Source organism: Fundulus heteroclitus, unplaced genomic scaffold (assembly GCF_011125445.2).
Source record: "Fundulus heteroclitus isolate FHET01 unplaced genomic scaffold, MU-UCD_Fhet_4.1 scaffold_43, whole genome shotgun sequence".
Classification (NCBI taxonomy): Eukaryota; Metazoa; Chordata; class Actinopteri; order Cyprinodontiformes; family Fundulidae; genus Fundulus; species Fundulus heteroclitus.
Genome location: NW_023396846.1, coordinates 1,677,169 through 1,699,174, shown reverse-complemented (window position 1 = coordinate 1,699,174; position 22,006 = coordinate 1,677,169). Strand labels below are relative to the sequence as shown.

Below are 22,006 nucleotides of genomic sequence, written 5' to 3'. Positions count from 1 at the left end.
AGACATCAGAGAGCAGAAACAAAGAGGAAAGTTCCTCAAGACAAAGTTCTGGTAGGAAACAAAGCAAACTTACAGTTTGTTCAGACGGTCCAAAGTGCTGAAGAACAAGATCTGAAAAACAGACTGAGACCAAACAGAACCACCGTAGAACCAGACTGGGTGCCTCACCTGGACAGGTGAGTTCAAAGTGAAAGTTACAGTTGGGAACGTTGCATAACTGATGACGTCACAGCTCACCTGGTTTGTAGTTTTCCTTTCAGACTAAAACAGTCAGCAGAGCGTCTGCAGTGATATCAGAGGCAGGTTGATAAAGTCTTGATGAGAAAGGAGAGAAGTTGTGCTGAAAATGTTTCCTGATGGCGTCCTGAGGAGAAATGAGCCCAGAGAACAGAGCTGCTGGTTGCTTCCTGCTGCAGGAACTGCTCAGACTGGTCTGGCTGAGTAACCTGACAACAGCCAGCTGCATGTATCGCTCCGCCTAGCTCCACTCACATACATCTGGGACACGGCCATAGGAATTGCCTTTACTGAAGGCTGGGCCTTATCAAAACTCCTTGCATATGATTGGATAAGCCACTTGTCTGTCATCTTTATCGACGTGCTATTTCATCCAGTCACACCGAAGCTAACCCGTGACGCTGATGAGACCGACGCCGGAAAAAAAAAAAAAAATTTTTTTTTTTTATGTGTTTGCGGCTGTAGTGCAGGGTTTCCCGCAGCGCTATCTTGGCGAGGCGGGCGCGAAAAACGTGTCGTCGTCCCCCCGCTCCGCGAGTCGGTCCGCCTCGCATAAGCAAATTCCTGCGGGAAACACTGTAGTGGTCACACCGAAGCTAAGAAGAGGGGGGAAGACAGGCGGCAAAGTGCCGCGGGTCGGAGTCGATCCCGGGCGGACCGCGTTGAGGACTAAAGGCATCCCAATATGGTTCGCGCTAACCGGTCCGGGGCGCGTCCACAAAACTTGCCAAATTCGGTCGAGAGAAGGGCGAAAACACGGTTTCCACCAACAAAAGCCTTCAGAGCCCTTCTCTGATGTTATCGACGTACTATTTCAACCACTCACACTGAAGCTAACCCGTGGACGCTGATGAGAGCGACGCAGGAAAAAAAACAACTTTTTTTTAATGTGTTTGCGGCTCTAGTGGCACGCGTTTTATTGACAGTGAGCTGACAGGAAGAGGGGGGAAGACAGGCGGCAAAGCGCCACGGGTCGGAATCGATCCCGCGCCAACCGCGTTGAGGACTAAAGGCCTCCTAATATGGTCCGCGCTAACCGCTCCAGGGCGCGTCCGCATTGGACGCGGGCACACCCCGGAAAACAAAACTTGCCAAATTCGGTCGGGAGAAGGGCGAAAACACGGTTTCCACCAACAAAAGCCTTCAGAGCCGTTCTCTGATGTTCTTTTAATGAAACAATATCAGATAGATTGGACAACACGGAAGAAATAGCAGCATCAATGCTAACGCTTGCTTCCTCGATGCGAGCCGCCATTGTTGTTGGAATCTCACGGTGGCTTCTCCACTACGTCACATCCATGAAACACCCGCCCTGCGTCCTGATTGGCCAGACCAAAAATTTGGTTGGGGAAATCACTTTCAACGAGCCGTGTCCCAGATGTATGTGAGTGGAGCTAGGCGGAGCGAGACATGCAGCTGGCTGTTTTCAGGTTACTGGCTGAGTGGGAGTCAGAGGAAAGTTCACCTGCTGACGTCTGAAGACATGAAGCCTTCTCATGACTCCCAGTGTGAACACAAACACTCTGCTGCTGTTTAAATGGCTTCATTGTTGTTCTGCTGATCCAGGTTCTGTTCAGCTCTGATGGAACCACAACCTGCTTTAACTGGGAACCAACTGGACTCTTCATTGGTGGAGATTTGTCTCCCTCTGGTGGTGAAAAGATAAACTGCATGATGTCTGATTATTAAACCCATTTGCTGCGTTTTTAAATGATCCAAACATGTCAGTGATGGTAAAAAGTGAGCAGAACCACAGTCAGTTCTAAGCTTTCATTTATCAGGACATGAATAAAAGATCATCTGTTCCTCAGCAGCTCTTAAAATGAGGGAAATACAACAGCAGCACAGATTCCATTGGGTCATTATTTAGTGAACAGAACCAGAAGCAGAACCCTGAAGCAGTGAGTGAAAAACTAAGTCCATCCTTTCTGCTTCCACAGCAGGTCAGAGGCTCAGTAGCTGCAAGGAGCTGCTGATCACATGACAATCTGCACTTTAACCATTTTTAGCCCTTTAACACTAAACAATAATTAGTTGATGCTTTGCTGGAATTATGGCATCAAAACAGAAACGGAAAAACAAGATAAAAACCAAGAATCCACTAAAAATACAAACTAACACCAAATAATGATAAAAATCCATCAAAGTAACAAAGTAAACTGTAGTCCTTAATATCAGCACACTGCTGCTGCTAAAATGAGCCGTTGTTCTAATGCAGATTATTACTAGAGCTCCTAGAGAATTATTTCTCCTTATTTTAGTGCTGCTGAGCAGAGTGTCGACAGTCTCTGGTTAAAATCAGCATCAGCTGAGGATGTTCTGAAGATCCAGGTTGAAACCCTGATTTCATTTCAAACCATCAAAGTGAATTTAAAGTCAGAGTCAGAGAAAAGAGCAGAGAGGAGGCAGCTTGGTCCAAACTCCTTCTTTCCACCTGCAGCTGTTTTCCAGCTGTTCTCCACAGGTGGAGGCTGGATGTTTGGGAGGAGAGAAGCGGCACATTAAAGCTCCAGATGTTCACAGCTGGATTCTTCCCACAGCAGCTGGAACAATTGCACAGATGAAATGATTGAGTCCTGAAAAATGGGATGTTTGGATGTGATCAGGTCTGCAGATGCCACTGACTGGGATTTGTGAAGAAAATGTCTCTCAGAGCTGTGAAGAGCTGTGCTTCTTTAGAGGGAAAGCTCTGAAATCTTCACTCCTCCCATCCAGTGGTGTTCAGGTGGGCTCAATGGAGCGCACCCAGCAGGACTTGATCTGAATCAACTCCATTTGATTTCTAAGCACAAAGAAAAAGCCTCTAACAGTTCTGTGTGTATTGATGGAAAATGGCTTTTAGTAAAAAGCTCCAAGTGTGGATCAGATTTCTGAGCTTCAGCAGCAACCAGAACTGTTGCTTAAAGCTGAAGTTAGAAGTCAGAGAAAAGCTGCAAAAGAAAATCAAAGCAGCGACTCAGACGTTCTTTCCTTCCATGAAGCTCATTGATTGTTGGCAACACATCACACACAGCACAGTAGAAACATGAAGCTTCTGCTTTTAAAAGCAACTCATGGCTTTCATCTTTTCAGCTTTTAGTGCAACACAAACATCTGGACTAAAACTGATGTGAGAGCAGCTTCTGGTTCCTGAACAACGGCTCTGGAACGTTGATTTCTGCACTTTTCCAGCATCTGGAACATTCCAGCTCCACAGTTCACATGTTAGCTTGCTGTCAATGTTGCTAGTAAACCTTTAGTACGTGTTCAGTGGACAATTTGGATTCAGCTTGACAGGAGAACACCTCCAGATGTTACTCAACACATTTCATTAAGATATGATGTGGAATTTCACATTTAAAGCTCACCAACATGTGACTTTACAGTTCTATTGATCAAAACTGCTAAGGTTTACATTGCCACACTATGTACATACTAATTACACAGAAAATAAAACAAGGTCCAGAAAAAGCTGAACTAGAAACAGGTAAGTATAAAATGTTGAAATGATGAAGAACATTTCCATAGTTTGCTGCCACAGAACTTTGGTTCCAACAACACAATAGACGGTTCCAGCTGGATTCCCTCAGAGCTTTCAGGACATCTTCTTGTCAGCCTAGGCACGGCTCATGGAACCATCTGCCACACGTGTCCCTGGATCTGCACAACAACTTACACAATATACACATTAGGGGACAAGGAGGTGGCTTTTGCTGGCTTCATACTATCTTTTCATCGTCACATTTGGTTATTGAACAACTACAGAACGGGTCAAGCTATGTTCCAGAAAATGAGTTTTTATCAAATCAATAAACGTTTAAAATCTGGGAGTCAGCCCCAGGTAAGATGGCCGCCACATCAGCTCAGCTACTGGGAAGCTTAATGAAATGAGCTCGAAGAATTTCACATGTATTGTTTTCTAGATTTCTGTGGAGGTAAATGTTCTTCATCCAAACACTGACTTTAACAGCCAATCACTTTACTACCTTTGGAACACAGAGAAATGACTTTTAAAAGTCACAGCTGCTTCTTTGATGAAGTTATCTCAGTAATATGTTCATAGGAAACTCTCCTGAAGTAATCCCTGGGGATTTTCCCTCACCACATTATCATTATCATCATTATCTTTTTACAGTGTATTCTAAATACTGATATATCTATAACAATGGCACATAAAACATGTGAACACAAATCGCTTCATTTCACATATTCCACTAAAACAGTACATCCAATAACATCCAATTAAAGGTAATATTATTTTTTCATTTTAAAACCCTTGATGATCTGCTTTCCCTCAATGACTGTTAGACCTGTATTTTTACTTTATGCTCTAAAACTAAGTCAGTTCACAGATTCACAACGTTCTGAATAAGCATTGTTACTGAGGTACAGGTATACAAATGACTAAATAATTACAAATGCTAATGCGAGTGAGCAATCAGGCCTTCATCTGACTTAGTAGCTGACTAAGCTGGCATTTAGTTACCTGCAGACAATCTGAAAGCCGTCTACTGTTTTCATGTTGCAGATCCTGCTGAGGATTAGCTGAATATAGCATGATCACACGTCCATTATGACACCATGAAATGCTCCACATGCTGAGGATTCAGTTACTAAACGGCAGAAAATCAGCACCAAACAATACATTTACTCAGCCAGTTTGTAACTGGAGGCTCTGGCTGCTTTTACCATAGAACACAAGGAGCAGTTGTTCCATGAATCAAAGTCTACAATGGCAGAAAATAGGTAACATCACCTTTATGGTTCCATGTGTTCCATCCACTAAGATCAGCTCCATGTTCAGAGGTCACACTACCACATCTTCATAGAAAACAAGCTTCCATCCTTTTCTGTTGCTGCTATGTGTTAAACTACAGGATCATTGTTATCTGTCAACATCCAGATCATATTTATAATGAAGCAATGCAGTTTGCAGACAATCCCAATGAAGTGTGACAGAGTTTGTGAAAACCAAATGATCTGCTGAAGCTAGATGTGGCCAGCAAGGCAACAGGGATGCAGCTACGCTGTTTTTCTCTGCCCACATCATCCAACCTATTGCTGGGACATTTACAGTAAAGCTTAACACTTCAGGGCCAACCTAAAAACCTGCCTTTGTTACACATGCAGAGAATCTTTATTACTACATACAGACCAACATTTTAAGCTCTGCTCATTTTGAAGAAGATTCTTGACATTCTTTGGAAGAGTTAAATGTGACAGTGATGTGTGTTTGAAATGTGAAATAAATGCAGTTTATGTAAATAGTAAATGGTTTCATATTTGGTGTGCTGTGAATCCTTAAATAAATAGCTTTTTACCTCTTGGTGCAGCTTTTAAATTCTTTTTTGTCTGGGCCATCTTTTCAACTACCTTAGTGATTTCAACCAGATGTTGACAGTGAACACCTCATGCGTATACGGAGCTCTAGAATGATTCCAGTTGCTTTATGTCGTTGCCGTTGCTCTCTCTAGCTGCCCTTTTGTCTTCTAATGCTCCAGTTTAGTTCAACTCTGGCTAGATTTCACCGTGTTAACTCCAAACTTGTTGCAGTCCACCCTCATCATTCTTCCTTCAGCCAAGATGCGGCTGACACTCATGTTTGTGTGGAAGCAGAATAATAATCAAATAATAAGAAGAAGCTGCTGCATATGTCTCTATGCTTGCATCCAAAGCCTTGAGTGAAGGCGTATCATGAAGGGTAGAAGTTGCCAGGTTCCATATTTCATAAACTGTTTCTGTTGGGACTCAACTGGATGGCGTAATGCCCAAAGCTTCTGACCACAGATGTGCTTAATGCCACAATTTCTGCCATGCAGTGAGAGGCGTTTTAGTACCAAATGTTTCCCTCCTACATGCACTCTGGACTGGAAACACTGAGAGCTACTTTTTAGGATCTGATTGAATGTGACTTTGTAAAGAGCCTTGAGATGACGTGTTGTGAACTGGCGCTATAGAAATAAAATCTAATTGAAGTGAAAACATTTTAGTGTGATTATTGTGGAGCATTACCTGATCACTGCTTGTTCCACAGGCTAAAAAACATTCTTTGGGGATTTAACAGGACATGAAGTTTCTTTTTCTTTGTCTCTATGTAACTATAAATGTCACCAAATAGTCGGCTTTTATCACTTCCATGCGTTTCATATTCCACATGACATAAATGTCTTAATGTGGGCGTGGCCAGCAGATTTTGTAGCATCTCCCTAAACAGAGCTTAGACACTGAAACAAGGTTTACCACTTTGCAATATACTCTAGTTGCATATTCTATATATTAGCTCTACATGGCAATATTTAGCCCTAAAATCCCTGCCTGGTCCTACCTGATGCCGTCAGTATTTGTTCACCCAGAGCAACTCTTTCCTTTTCCAGGTTCTTTTTGATGTAGAAAAGCTGATGGCTGGAATATTTGGAAAAGCTTTCCTCACTTCCCTTGTGATCTAAAAAAAGGTAGAATATTCATTTTGTATTATTTGTAATATTCAATAGTTTGTTTCTGTTGTAGTTCCATATTTCTGCCAGCAGGGAGCGTATTCACAACTACAAGCTCTACGCGCTTCTTCTTTTGTCTTTTTTCTCTTTGCGCTGATGCCGTTACTGCAGTTTAGAGAGAGTTAGAACAGGAGGCGTCAATATAAGTAGTTACTAAGTAAATACTGATTAAAACTGTGTTATATCTTGAGTTATTGATCCTAGGAGATTATCTGCACCTGCCAGGAGGGTTTCTGGTTGCGGGACATCACCGTGTTGTTGTGTTTTGTCGAGTGAAAACTGGTGAGTAATGATGATTAGCGCTTAGCATAGCATGCTAACTACTGCTGATTCTGGCTGATTGCTCACTGATTTCATGGAGAAAGTATCTTTGTTATATTGTTATGCTTGGAGACGATGTTTAAAACCAGCTGGAGACAGATGAAGGTATATGTGTGAATTGAGGATGTAAAAAAATTGTGTTTTGTGTAAATTATCTGTGTTAATTGAGCTATTGCTGCGTGTGATTTGTACTATTACTATATGCCAACTAATGCTATATAGTTAAGCGAGCTGGTTTTATGAGCTAAAACAAGCAACAGTGTGCTTTTGAGTTATTGAGAGACAGTAATTTAATGAATGATTAACAAACATGATTGAAATGTGATTTAAAATAATTAATTCACACCATTTTGTGTGTGTGAGCTGTTTAAAAATGAATTTTATAGCTCTGTGTGCTACTTTGTCAATTTGAATGGTTCATGTTCATTGATTTAAGATTAAAAAGAGGATACATACTGTACAGTTGATTTGGGTAAATGTATAAAAAGAGAAAGAGATTAATGTAAAAGCTGCTGCTCTATGCAGGTTGTTTTTTTTTTTGTATGAGTCGGTTTTGATCACTGATCTCTATTATACACTGGAGTGCTAATAGCCGCTGTTAGAACGAGTCGCTGTGAAGCCACCAGCCGCCATATTGGTACTCCCTATTTTCCTCCAGTAACTAAGGAATATGTGCGCTACAGCATCGAATAACGAGGATTTTCTCATGTTCAGGGGGGCTTAAAACTTTTAAAATGTCAAATGCCATATACTTTTATGTTATGTTCTAAAACTATCAAGTACTGAGAAAGTCATCAATAAATGTCACTACACTAAAAAATAAAAAGTTACTGTGTGTAGTTTAGTGCTAAAAATCACATTTCTTAATAGAACAAATGTAGTTTTAATAAAAGCTTCATTATTAAATGTGTTTATGGGGATTATCTGTATTTATGGGGCTGCAGGTTCTGGTCCTGCTGGGCTCCAAGTCTGAGCTTCTGCTGCAGCCACAGCATCTTCTCCATCCGCATCCTGAGAGTGGAGGACGGCGAGCCGCCACCAGTCCACGCCGTCAGCGCGTGAGTAGCCGGCGCCACCTCAGCGTCTCTGAGCGTCTGCTGTGCTAACGGTGTTAACGTCCCGCAGGTTGTGTCTGTGCGACCTGGCAGGCTCTGAGCGCAGCTCCAGGACCCAGAACAAAGGAGAGGACCTGAAGGAGGCTGGAAACATCAACGCCTCGCTGCTCATTCTGGGCAAATGCATCAAGGCTCTGCAGCACAACCAGCACACCAGGTAGGACCTTCATGGTTCTGGGAACCAGTTCTGGTCCTGGAGCGTCCTGAGTGACCCGCTGTCTGCTGCCTCCAGGCTCCTGCAGCACGTCCCATTAAGGGAGAGCAAGCTGACCCACTACCTGCAGGGCTTCTTCTGCAGCAGCAGCAAGGCCTGCATGGTGGTCAACGTCAGCCAGTGTGCCTCCATGTACGACGAGACCCTCAACGTCCTCAAGTTGTTGAGCCTTAAGTTCTGATATCCAGTTAGAACATCAGTTCACTCCCAAACATTTAGCACTGCTGTCTTTGTAAAATGAACTGAGCAGCAATCTAATCACAACGGGGAAGCAGCCATTATGTTTTTGACTCAGACGATTCATCAGCCTACCTTCCCTAAGATCACCGCTGCATGACTGAAGAACTTCCCCTGGAGCCGCAGCACCAGAGCGCTCTGAGGTCTCGGTAGAGCCGCTTGATGTAGTCAGGATCCAGCAGAGTGAACGCTAGACTTGCTTTGGCTTGAACGGACATCAGCCTCCATGAATACCAGGTCATCCATGTTGCTGTTCATTAACACCGTGCTAACTTTTCCACTGTGGAGGCTCGCCTTGGTACATTCACATAGCAGAGCCGTCCGCACCAAGTGACGACCCAAGATGGTTTAAAATGTCCTGGTAAGTTCTAAGAGGCCACTTCTTCATGTCATCCTCTCAGTCATGAATAGTTTAAGGCTGCAGCGCTGACCTGCCACTTCCATCGCTCTGCAATTATTGGAAATGTTGCTGCAACAGTTTATCATTTCAGTCAAGCTAATGTTATTTGGCCGAGGGAAGCGCTGAAACGGAAGTGGAGAACAAAAAAACCAGAAGTTGGACCCAGAGTTACTTCCTTGTTCAAAAATAAGGTGGATAGAACAGAGAGAAATGTGAAAGGTAGTTTGTTGGCTTTGTTTCAGGTGGAGGTTGTGATCTCCAGGCTCCTCCCCGTCGTTCCTCCTGCTTCCTGCAGCAGGAAGACGCTGCAGAGCAGCAGCAGCTCCCTGACCGGCTGGGAAGCCAGTCTGGAAGACCTTCAGGTGGGAAGGAGTCGCCTTTAGCCGTGTAGCTGCTGACGTCTCAGTCATCCCTGATATCTAAAACATCCGTCCAGCAGGGTGAAGACCAAGACTCCAGTCTGATGGAGGACAGCATGGAGGAGACGGCCGATGAAGGTGAAGAAGTCGTCATTAATAAGAGGCTTCACCAGGTCAGTGGTTTTAGCTGCTCCACATTTCTCCTGACATGAATCCACCTGCTGGGTTTCCTGCTGGAGGCGGCGCCAGGTTTACCTTCATTCTGACGTCAGAACCGCAGCTTCGTCCCTCCTCCTCTTCATCAGCTGCTGCTGCAGATTTCTGCAGGAAACCAAGCAGCTTGTGGTCGGGTCTGCATGTCCAGATCCCTCTGATATCGTATTTACTCCATCATAATAATAATAATAATAATGAGAACAAATCCTATTTAAACTCCATCCCAGTTTTCTCTGGCGATGGATTAAAGCTCCAAACGCAGCTTTGATGTTTGATTCTGTTGCTGCTCGGTTGGAGAAAACAGGAAGAACGATTGTTTTAGTTTAAAATCAAGTTTGTCTGTCAAAATAATTTATTGTTTAAAGGAAGCGATCCGATAAAAGCCCGTCTCTAGTTCCTAGGCTGGGTTTTTCCTGCTGGACCTGATGGATGGAAAGAGATTTTGGACCCGACCTTGAACCTTGACCTTTGGCCTCAGACTTCCCTGACCTGATGAGACCGTCAGAGAGCAGTTCTGATTGGCTGTCAGTGAAGCTCTGTAAACATATTGACTTGATCTACTTTAGTCCTCTTTCTATTAAATCCTGACGTAAATCTATCTGCAGCCAGTTGAGTTTCATCTTTTTCTGCCGGATTTGATCCACCAGACAAACTGTTTCTGTCTCCTGATTTATGGACTGATAGAAAGAAGCTATTTAGTGCCTGACATCACAGCATTGTGAAATGACACAATGTGTTTCTTAGGTAGAACTTTTGCTTACTAACCAGAAGCTTCTAGTAACTCTGGTTGACATTAACAAATGTCACAATGCTCCTGGATTTGTCAGAATTCACCTGTAAAAAATACCAGTTAGAATGCAACAATTGTCATTTCTGACTTAAAAGGACAAAAATACCCATGAACAACATTTACTAAATTACATAAATATTTACACTTGTAAAATACATAAATGTTCAAATATGCATTGATATTAATCATATCTTAAATAATGACATCAACAGATATTTAAAGAATTCAAATCTGTACTTGAGTCTTTCTCTAATGTCTTGCTAATAGATGCATATTTCTTTCTATGTCGACCATGCAGACGAATCACCATGGAATAGTTTCACCAGTGAACTTTACCCATCATCACCTGTGGGTGGAGCTAATGAGGTTCTTAAATTTATCTTTAGAACGCTGTCCACACCTAGTTTCTGTCACCAACCAGTACCTCAATAACTTCTTTGGATCAATGGTCAGTGAATTACAGAGCCGGTCCAGCTTTGTCCACCGGTCCAGAAAACCACCTTCAGAGTCCCTCAGCAGCTTTTCTCCCACAGTCTGACCTGATGGGTCCCAAACGGTCCTCCAGATCCAGAACCATGTTAGCGATCCTGATGACTAACAGGACGAGGCGCTGCTGGACGTCCACCTGCTGGAGGATCTCTGCAGCAGAGCGCAGGCCGTCGTCCTGAGGCGTCGTGATCAGGAACAGAGGATGAATGCAGGAGAGACGAGCGGAACCACAGGATGAGGAAGAACAAATGTGAGGAAGATGAGGGAGAGGAAGGGTGGCGGTGAAAGTGGGCCTCATCCATGTGGAGCTCAGGAAGTCATTGAGAACGGCGGTGAAGCAGGAAGCGCTGATGTGTGGTGTGAATGATGGAGAGGCGGCCATGATGCAGTTTTAGCATCACTTCCCTCACATCTGGGCCCTTTGTGCCGTCTGAGCTGCTCTGCCTTCCTCTTCACCATCTGCATCCATTACTAACCTCCTCCAGACTAAACGCTGAGGTCCATGAACCACCCAGACGGGTCAGCAGGGTCTCATTCGTCCAGCCGGGTCCGCTTTCAGCCGTTTAAAGGTTTTAGTTCAGGTTTCATGTCGTCTCTCTGGGTTTTAAAGTCCGTTACAGGATGCTGAGTTACGGAAGCGTCTAATTCCCACAAATGGAATAAACTAATTGATCTTAACCCCAGTTTAACTTTGCTGCAGCAACACGGTTCACAGATTGTCTGAAATCGTCAGTAAAGAGAAGATGAAGCTCAGCTTTGGTTCCTAAATCTGCGTCTGAAGGAAGAGTTGGGGACCAAAGTGCTTTGGACCGTTTACAGCACCGAGACGGTAGAAACTTAAAAACAGAGCCGGTGTCAGCTGCTGAGCACGGTGGAGGACGGGCCATGGTTGGGCCTGTTTAGCTGCCTCAGGACCCGGGTCACTGAGCAGAACCAGATCTGAGTCCGTCTGTCTGAAGCTCGGTCCAGAATCACGTTGGTGGAGCCAGACGTTTATTTCAGGGGTGGGTCGGTTTTATTAGAAGGTCCGTTTACTAATGAAGGAAAAGATTCTGTTCCTGTAACCTGGTACCTAAACACTGCAACAAGGAACAAAAAGTAAAATGAGTTTATTTCTCCTTGATCTGAGCAGCTAAATAATCTGATCTGCAGATGGAATCAGAATTTTAACCCCTAAACTAAGATATTCAGATTTACTGCACTAGAAATAAGACGATGGAGATGAGTTGGATTCTAAGTTCTGCTGAACTTGGACAGGACCAGTGGTTGTCTGGGCTTCTGTTGCCTTTCTGGTACCAGTCTGCCGGTTCTCCTCTGATATCGAGACAGTTTCAGTCACAAACTCTCATCAGAAGTTTGTCTCTCGGTGCCTGAATATTCTGGGTCGGTGCTGTTCTGTTGGTTCTACTGCTAAAAGCAGCATTAGAGAAACTCTCTGCTTTTCCAGATTTGAACCTACAGCTCTTTAAGTTGGTTCTTTTTTTTTTTTTTTTTTTTTTTTTTTTTTTTTTTTTGGCCAGTGAATTTCCTTTTATTTTGTTTTATTTGAGTTTCTACAATAATTTGATTCCCAGCACAATACACTACAAAACGTAACAAGTGCCGTTTGCACGTACAGTAGATTAGCTTTGACTCCCTCAGGCTCAACAACCATCAGCGCGTCTAAAATGTGCTGCATGGCATAAAAAGGGCTGAGAAAAGAAACAAAGCAAAAATCTAATCCTTTTTCCTTTTTTTTTCTTCCTTTTTTTTCCTTTTTTTTCCTTTTTTTTCCCCTTTTTTTTTTCCTTTTCCTTTTTTTTTTTTTCCTTTTTTTTTCCCTTTTTCTTTAAGTTGGTTCTAAAGGTTCACCTGGACCCAAACCTGGAACCCTGCAGCTTTAGGGACCGGTTCTGGTCCCATTAGGTCCAGCCACACCAGAAAACAGGAAACGGGTCACACACAACCACCAGCATAGATGGTAAAGCTCCATCTCCACATCTGGACCGTCCCGTGAACCCGTTCATCTGGAGCGACCCTGAGATGGAAGCGGGCCTCGCCTTTATCTGGGCCGGCAGTCAGAACCCATCTGTTCCTCAGAACCAGAGGTTCTGAGGAACAGATGTTATGGTTTCATTTCCTTCCTGACCGTCAGTCAGGCCGGGTTTATCTGGACCTCTGGGTGCGTTTGGAGCGGCTTTGGTACCAGGACGGCCTCGGTGGCCTCTCAGCCTGAGGAGGAAACAAACAGTTCTGGTTCTGGTCGGAGAAAAACATGCTGAGAGGTGCTCCACGGTGGCATTATGATCCGGTTATTTCTGACATGTTTCAACAAGCCGGGTCAGACGGGCCTGCAGAACATCAGCAACATGTCAGAGTTCCTGCCTCTCCACCGGTTCCCTGCATGAAACAGAGACTCCTCCATCCATCCAGACTGCTCAGCTCTGCAGGGAACCGGACCCAAAGGGTGCGATCCGGACCGGGTCAGACCGGGTCAGAACACGGCGTGTGTGTCTGATGGATCCATCACAGCTAAATGCTTTAGTGATCAAACACCAGCGAGGCTCCTAATGAGGTTTCAGGAGACGATGTGTGATTGGGTTATTGATGCCGTGTCAGCTGGTACCAAATGTTCTGATCAGCTGGTACCAAATGTTCTGATCCGCTCCAACAGGCCCGTAGGAGCTGCTTTAGTTCATCAGAGGGATGAGAATCCGCTGCTGGCGGCTCGCTGCTACAGGAAACGCTGAGATGCATAAAAAGGGTCTGAATGCAGCGTTTAGCAGCGAGCAGGACCGGCCCGGTTCGGTCCAGATACACACCGGGGATGGAGGCCCAGACGATTCGGACCTGGACCTGCAGCAGATGGTGGCAGTCAGGATGGTGACTGAAGGTTTTAAATGAATTACTGCAGACGTGATGAATGTTTTCCACGTAAAACGTTCAGGACTGAGGTTCCTTCAGGAGAACCGTTGGTCCGGACCGTCTAATGGTCCAGAAGTCAGAACCCGGTTTTTCTCCTGATAAACCATTATTGTCATGATTTTCATTCAGACTGCAGGTAATTCCTCAGAAAAAGCCTCATCAGCAGCTTTAATCTGACTGCAGTTTCCTGTCAGCGGTTATCAGCACTAAATGGACTTCTCCCCAGAACCCGTCAGGTTCTGATGGGTCCGAGCTGCAGGTGGATGAATTCAGCCAAACTGGATCTGCTTCAGCATTTAGAGCAGGGGGGTCCAAAGGGTGGCCCAGGGGCCATTTCTGGCCCCTGGACTGATTTTGTGTGGCCCATAACTGAAACAATTATTTGAGGCAGCAGCACATCTGAATGATGAAGACTTTTTATTCTTAATTAGGGCAAAATTGTCATAGAAAAGTTAACATTTGAGAATTTGGGGCAGAACACAATGACCCTAACAACTCCCCATTGAAAAGGGGTCAACCAGTTTCTGTTCAGTTTGCATGTTATCTAAAGCATAACAAGACATTTTTTTGGGCAATAATATAAAGCTTAGAACGCCACATTACTCCAGACTTTTTAAATTGAGAAAGCTTCCTGGATGGGAAGCTAAACATCTTCAAACTTCAGAAAAAAGTCCAGTTGTTTTTTTGTTTTTTTACTTTTTTGGGATGTTTTTAATGTTGATTTTCCTTTCTGACTGACATTCCCTCTAAATCAGGGGTTAAAGCAAAAATAATCAATTTGACTGAAAACATTTTTTTCTAGTCAGTCCATCTATTACTGGGCAGTGGACATCATGCCACATTAATTACCTCATGTGCTTATTGTGTAAAGTACACTTTAACCAAATCTGGTACTTTTAAATTATCGGTTGACCATTCCTGTATCTCTCCACCTTTCAGCTTCAGAGCCTTGGTGTCATCCTGGACGGCCTCTCCATCCTCTCCTTCACTTTCCACATCCAGAACATCACCTGGTTCACTTTCATCTCTGCAGCATCAACTTCTTCCTTCACACTTTTAACAAAATAGTTCAGTTTACTCACTGCTCCACTTTATATTTTCATCTCCCTTCCCTCCCTGTCCCTCAGAAAATCTCCATAAACTATGACTAGTACCAAAGACAGCAGCTTTCATCACTACATCATCTACTTCACACCTGTATTCACATTCAGGATAAATTAATCCTATGATCATACAAGGCCAACCCCAACCTGGACAATGCAGGACACATAACCAACACTATAATGACGTCATACATTTGAATTTAACACAGATCTCACATTACAAAAATCAGTCTCTGCTTCCCGCCCCACGACCCTGTATCAGAAAAAAACGTAACTTGCTTTTAAAGATGAACACCTTTTAATCAGAAAACCTTTATTAAAGTTTTGCAGAAATTTAAACATTGTTGAAGGTAATCTTGGCTGCTGTACATTTCTGTCTGGCAGATGTTTTTGTGTTGGAGTAAAATGAGTCCATAGATCCACTGGAGGCTTTTTAACATGTTTCTACTGTGACTTGCTTCTATAATGTTGCTTCACATCGCGCTCCACTCCGTGTAAAAATAAAAAAATAACTTTATAAAAGCTCTCTGAGAATCGTCTTTCTCTGGCCTCACCCAATTAGATCCTGTTCTCCAGTCCAAGTTTTAGCTGCAGTTTATTTTTTATTTTTTTTTTGACACAGTTTCCTTAATAATCTGTATGCATCTTCTTATGATTCCGGGTCCGTTTCCTGTAGCTTCACCACGGCCCGTCTCCCCGGTCCAGGAATTTGGTCACAAAGGAAGAAACAATGATCAGAGACCAAACACTTCTTACATTTATTTAATTTTGGAATTCCAAAAAGGGAGACAACACTTACAAACTCTTACGATCAACTTCATGTAGTCTATTACCCCCGAAGCGTCTTCTGCACGGTCCTAAGCTGTTGTCTCATCATCCAACCCCAAACATGTCCTTTTAACAACACCTCAAGGACTCCCAAAGGGGTTGGATTAACAACCCTGCAGACATTCAATCTCCAGCAGACATATACTTTCTGACACTTCAGCCATTAGTTGTAGGTAATTGACCTGGCCAGTTTCTAGGAGTTAACTAAGATAACATTGAGAATCAGGAGATAGTTCTGAAAACCGTATAGTATTCTGCAAACCCCCCATAAATAACTCCTGTACTGGTCTGCACCTGGAGTCTTAGTGGAGCTATTAACATAAAAATGATTATATATTTTCCATAACAATCTAAATCCTTGTGATTTTATCTAACGAGTGTCCTGGTGAGCAGCGGCTCATTAGATGGACGCTGCTGCATGTTGACTGACAGCCGCTCTGACTGCAGCTCTGCCTTCTTTGCTTCAGAAAAGAGCAGCTGGAATAATTAGTTGTTTTAGGGTTAGGGAACATTGTTTCACATTCTGAAAGGGTTAGATAAAGACAAAAAGGGCGGAGATCCATCGCAGCGACGGAGAACTTTAACCCTGCTCTAAATGCACCTTTTTCTCAGAGACATGAATTACCTGACACAGCCGACCAATAGGAGACAAAGACACTTCACCTGAATTGCTGCTGGCGGTGGTCAGAGGGCCCGGTGGCGCCGATGTGTGGCAGCCTGGCCTCTGTCAGTCTGGCCCAGGGCTGACAGGTACCTGAAGCTGAAAATGTGGGACTGTCCCTTTAAGAGGAGCAGCAGGACGCTGTGCACGCTGTGGCTGTGTGTGCGCGTTCACACGTTTCCTGTGTAAAAATAAAAGTCCAGAATAGAAAGAAGTTGTGATGTGGAAATGTTCCATGTGGTTCTGTTGTTGGTGTTGGTTCAGCTTCTGGTTTGGTGCCGCAGGAGTTTAGCTAGAAAATGAAAAACTGGTCTTCAGTCTCTCCAAGTCAGCAGTTTGGAAGTAAAGAAGCTGATTTTAGTCCCAGACTGTCAGTGTCGGCTCTTCTTTCATTCTCAACGTGTTTTCAAGGTTTGGAAAGATGGAGCAGAAATATCATTTCATCATTGCTTTGAGTTTCTGCTGCTGATTTATTCAACTAAATAACAAAATCTGTCATTTAAAAACATGTCAGAAAGAAGATGGAAATATTTTACTGTAAATTAGGACTTTTTGAAAGTCAGTGTTGATAGAAAAAAAATCTGTTTTATTTAAACAAGCGTCAGAGTTTTATTCAAATATTGATAATTGATCAGAGGAACAGAAGAGAATGAGCAGCAAATGAATCAAACACAGAAGAAGAAAATCTGTTTATTGCTCATTAAAACACATGAAGTAGAACTGCAGCAAATATACAAAAGGAAGATTTAACATGTGAATGTAAAAAGTGTTTAGAAAAATAGGAGCCGACAGAAACAGATAATGTCCAGAGATTGAGAAAAACTGGCCAACATTTCAATGAAATCTGACTGATGAATGAAAGTAAAAAACCAAGAGAGAAAGTCAACATGCTGATATTCAGAGTGAAGCTTTGACTGGAAACAGGCAGAAAAACAACATGTGGATCCTGGAATAATCCCAGCTTCCATCTTTAAAGGACTGGAAGAGGAAGAAGTTTCCAAGGAATCATTTAGAAGAGTTTCACAAAGAAACAGATTGAATCCATGAATGTGAAAACGTGTTTCTGAGTGAAAGAGACAGACATGAACAGACTGAACTATCTGTTCAACAGGGAGAGGCTTTCTCTGACAGGAGGAGACTCTTTAGACTCAATCAGCACAGAAACACTGAGGAACCATAGAACAAGAACCCAAAGCCAGGAAGCAGAGGTTCAGTGAATGTGGTGTTGAAGGTGTGGAGGTGGATCAGTGAGTCAGAGGAGACTCTGTAGAAGGACAGAATACCAGCAGGACAGTCCACATACACTGCTACTCTGTTGGAGACGGAGGAGGAGGAGATAGATGTTTCTCTGTTATTGTGCCAGACAGAGTAACCAAGATCATCAGAGCAGTTCAGACTCCAGGACTGATCATTATATCCAAACCAACAGTCTAAACTGTCTCCTCTCCTCCTGATTCTTCTGTAACTCACTGATATATTAACTCTTCCTCTCCACTCGACCTCCCAGTAACAGCGACCAGTCAGACCAGTTCTACACAGCAGCTGAGGAACATCAAATCTGTCTGGATGATCAGGATATGACTGAAACTCCTCCACATGTGTCACCTTCCTGTTGTCTTCAGACAGTTTGAGTTTTCTGCTCACTGTGTTTGTGTCGATTGTGAGTTGACAGGAATCTGATGGAGAGAACAAAGACAATCCAGCTGCAGTTATTGATCATTTATTGACACTTTGATGATGACTCCTGAATGAGTGATGGACAGTTTGAAGATGGTTGAATGTGAGCTGCTTTGTTGTCATGAATCAAATTAAAAACACACTTACACCTCCATGGACCTGGTGTCAACCATCGGACTCCAGCAGGCTCCACCCTGAAAGGAGGAGGGGGGTCAGACCATCAGTCTCTTTCAGCAGCAAACATGGACATTACATGTCTCTCAGACACACATTGTCCTCCACTGAGAAAGGACCAGTCCAACATTTGGACACGTCCACTTGTTGTAAAAATCCAGAGAAAGAAAGAAGAGCTGAGAGCAGACAGACACCTGGGCTCTGATGATGATGATGATGATGATGATGATGATGAAACATTACAACCTGCAGTGGATTTAGTGTCGCTGTGGGAAATTCACGTGCTCTGTGCTGCAGCGCTTTGATTGGCTGAGATCAGAAATGGAGCAGGTTTTAAAAGAGAAGGGCCGACCTCTTCATGAACTAAGTGACCCTCTGTGGCTGGCAGACCTGGCATCTTTAGTTGATCTTACGCATCGTCTGAATACACTGAACAAGAAGATACAAGGCAAAGAACAGCTGGTGCCACACCTGTATGCACACCTGAAAGCCTTCTGGGTAAAGCTCCGCCTCTTTGAGACACAACTAGGAGGCTTTAATGCTGCACACTTCCCTGCTCTGTCTGAAATCACGTCTGCTTTTCCAAAGGCCGACCTTTCTGCTAAAAAGGAGAAATATATGTCTGTGATTGCATCTCTGGTGACAGAATTCAACCAGCGTCTCCAAGACTTTTCTGTCATTGAAAAACCAATCCAGCTGTTCTCCACCTCCTTCCTGGTGGATGCAGAAGAAGTGGAAGAGAGTCTGCAGTTAGAACTGATTGAAATGCAATGTGATGATTCTCTGCAGAGTCAACATCAGCTTCTCTCCCTCCCTGAATTCTTTCAGAGTTTGGATAATGCCAAGTTTCCTCTGATGAGACGCCACGCAGAAACAATGATGAGCCTGTTGGGCTCAACATCCAGATGTGAACAAAGATTTTCTCTGTTAAATCAGAACAAAAGCAGACTGAGAAGCAGAATGACTGACAGCATCTCTGTGAAGTCCTTCGTGTCTCAACCACCAAACTTTCTGCTGACATGTCAGCCATCCTTCAATCAAAGGACAGCATCACTGCTCCCACTGACTGCAATGTTCTTCACATTATAGCTGACTTAGAAATACACACAGTATTCATGTGGCAATATGGCACCTCTAGTGTGGCCCTTTGTTTAGTTTTCTGGATTTGGCCCTCACTAAAAAAGTTTGGACACCCCTGGTATAAAGTGTTAATGTTTCCCCTTTTATTTAGGAAGATAAAAAAGATGAATAAAATAAATATACTTTAGCACCTTTAAATGAAATAAAGACAAGTAGCAAGTGTTTCTCTGTATAAAACACTAAAATAAAAAAACTCAGGGTTTCAATCTACAATCACAGTTCAATAATATTTGCTTAAATGCTTATTAATTAAAGCTAAAGCCAGCAACCACCAAGCTAACCCTACGTTGCAGGCCTGTTTCCATGCTTGTGAATATGGAGACCAAACTCAGTGGTCGCTTCACTCAAAGAGCAAATAATAAACTAAAATTATTTCCTCACAACCCTGTCCTATCTGATCATTTTTTAATAACATTTGAGTTTAATCTAACTGAGTTCTCCACCCCCAAAAGAGGGTTCCATTATAGTAGATCTTTATCGGATAATGCTGTATCAAAACTTAAAGAGTCTGTCCCCTTTTTAATATCCTCCGTATTGCAGAAATGCCCTGTAGATGGCAGCAATGTTGTTTCTTCCAATTCACAAATAGATGTCTTTGTAAACGGTATGACTTCGTCATTGCGTTCTGCATTAGACAATGTAGCTCCCTTGAAAAAGAAGGTGATTATTCACAGGAAGCTGGCTCCTTGGTTTAATTCAGAGCTGCGTTCCTTGAAGCACAATGTTAGGAAATTGGAGAGAAAATGGCGCTCTACACACCAAGAGGAATCCTACTTAATCTGGAGGGACAGACTATTGTTGTATAACAAGACCCTTCGCAGAGTTAGAGCAGCATATTTTTCATCATTAATTGAGGAGAATAAGAATAATCCTAGATTTCTCTTCAGTACAGTTGCCAAACTTACCCAGAGCCACAGCTCTGTTGATCCATCCATTCCCTTAGCTCTTAGCAGTAATGATTTTATGGGATTCTTCATAAATAAAATTGATTCCATTAAAAATAAAATAATTGGCATCCTCCCAAACATGATTACCTCATCCTCAGTAAGTGAGGCAGCATTGGAGGAATCCTTAGAACCTGCGCAGTGTCTGAACTGTTTAAAAGCAGTAGAGCTTTCTGAGCTATCTAAAATTTTAGCTTCATCTAAACCTTCTACCTGTATGTTAGACCCAATCCCAACCAAGTTGTTTAAGGAGGTATTCCCTCTGATCAGTGGTCCTATTTTAGACATGATTAATCTATCCTTGGTAAATGGATATGTACCACAGGCTTTTAAAGTAGCTGTTATTAAACCTTTACTTAAGAAACCATCTCTTGATCAAGATGAGTTAGTAAATTACAGACCTATATCTAATCTTCTTTTCTTATCTAAAATTCTTGAGAAAGTAGTTGCTAATCAACTTTGTGAACATTTACAAAGTAATGACCTACTTGAGGAGTTTCAGTCAGGCTTCAGAGCTCATCATAGCACTGAAACAGCTCTGGTGAAGGTCACCAATGATATTCTCATGGCCTCAGATAATGGACTTGTGTCTATACTTGTCCTGTTAGATCTCAGTGCTGCATTTGATACAGTTGATCACAATATTCTCCTACAAAGACTTGAGCATACTGTAGGGATTAAGGGGAAAGCATTAGGCTGGTTTAAATCTTATCTGTCAGACAGATTCCAGTTTGTTCATGTTAATAATAAATCTTCCTCAAACTCTAGGGTCACTTGTGGAGTACCACAGGGTTCAGTCCTTGGACCAATTCTATTTACTATATATATGCTTCCGATTGGCAAAATTATCAGACAGCATGGGATTAATTTCCACTGTTATGCTGATGACACTCAGCTATATTTATCCATAAATCCTGATGAATCCAATCAGTTACTTCGACTGCAGTCATGTCTTGATGACATCAAAAGCTGGATGACTTTAAATTTCCTGCATTTAAATTCTGACAAGACAGAAGTTGTAATCTTTGGGCCAGAGTCTTCAAAAAATAAAGTTCTTAATCAATCCCTTAATCTGGATGGCATTAACTTGGCCTCTGGTAATAAAGTTAAAAATCTTGGTGTTGTTTTCGACCAAGACATGTCATTTAAATCCCATATTAAACAGGTTTCCAGAGTTTCCTTTTTTCACCTCCGGAATATCGCCAAAATTAGAAACATTCTGTCCAGGAGTGATGCTGAAAAACTAGTCCATGCATTTGTTACTTCAAGGCTGGACTATTGTAATTCTTTACTATCAGGAAGTCCACAAAATGCAGTTCAAAGCCTTCAGCTGATCCAAAATGCTGCAGCAAGAGTTCTGATGAAAATCAACAAGAGGGATCATATTTCTCCTGTTTTAGCTTCCCTTCATTGGCTTCCTGTTAAATCAAGAATAGAATTTAAAATTCTCCTTCTAACGTATAAAGCCCTTAATAATCAAGCTCCATCATATATCAGAGCTCTGATTACCCCGTATGTTCCTAACAGAGCACTTCGCTCTCAGACTGCAGGTCTGCTGGTGGTTCCTAGAGTCTCTAAAAGTAGAATGGGAGGCAGATCCTTTAGCTATCAGGCTCCTCTCCTGTGGAACCAACTCCCAGTTTTGGTCCGTGAGTCAGACACCCTATCTATTTTTAAGACTAATGTTAAAACTTTCCTTTTTGACAAAGCTTATAGTTAGAGTG

At 42.8% G+C, this 22,006-nt stretch overlaps 2 protein-coding genes across 2 annotated transcripts in view; one reads left to right on the top strand and one right to left on the bottom strand.

Annotated features, from left to right (window-relative positions):
• The window catches only part of LOC118560442 (kinesin-like protein KIF20B), a 73,588-nt gene extending 64,102 nt beyond the window's left edge, over positions 1–9,486 (top strand). Inside the window, exons 2-6 of the mRNA XM_036131433.1 lie at positions 7,976–8,089; positions 8,157–8,303; positions 8,379–8,958; positions 9,240–9,359; positions 9,434–9,486. Coding sequence (XP_035987326.1) covers positions 7,976–8,089; positions 8,157–8,303; positions 8,379–8,541 — 424 coding nt within the window. The 3' untranslated portion in view covers positions 8,542–8,958; positions 9,240–9,359; positions 9,434–9,486. The remainder of the gene's footprint in view (positions 1–7,975; positions 8,090–8,156; positions 8,304–8,378; positions 8,959–9,239; positions 9,360–9,433) is intronic.
• A 7,981-nt stretch (positions 9,487–17,467) lies between these two features.
• LOC118560417 (protein NLRC3-like) overlaps positions 17,468–22,006 on the bottom strand; it is a 70,630-nt gene continuing 66,091 nt past the window's right edge. The window contains exon 9 of the mRNA XM_036131403.1: positions 17,468–18,023. Within this exon, the coding sequence (XP_035987296.1) occupies positions 17,500–18,023 (524 nt within the window). The 3' untranslated portion in view covers positions 17,468–17,499. The remainder of the gene's footprint in view (positions 18,024–22,006) is intronic.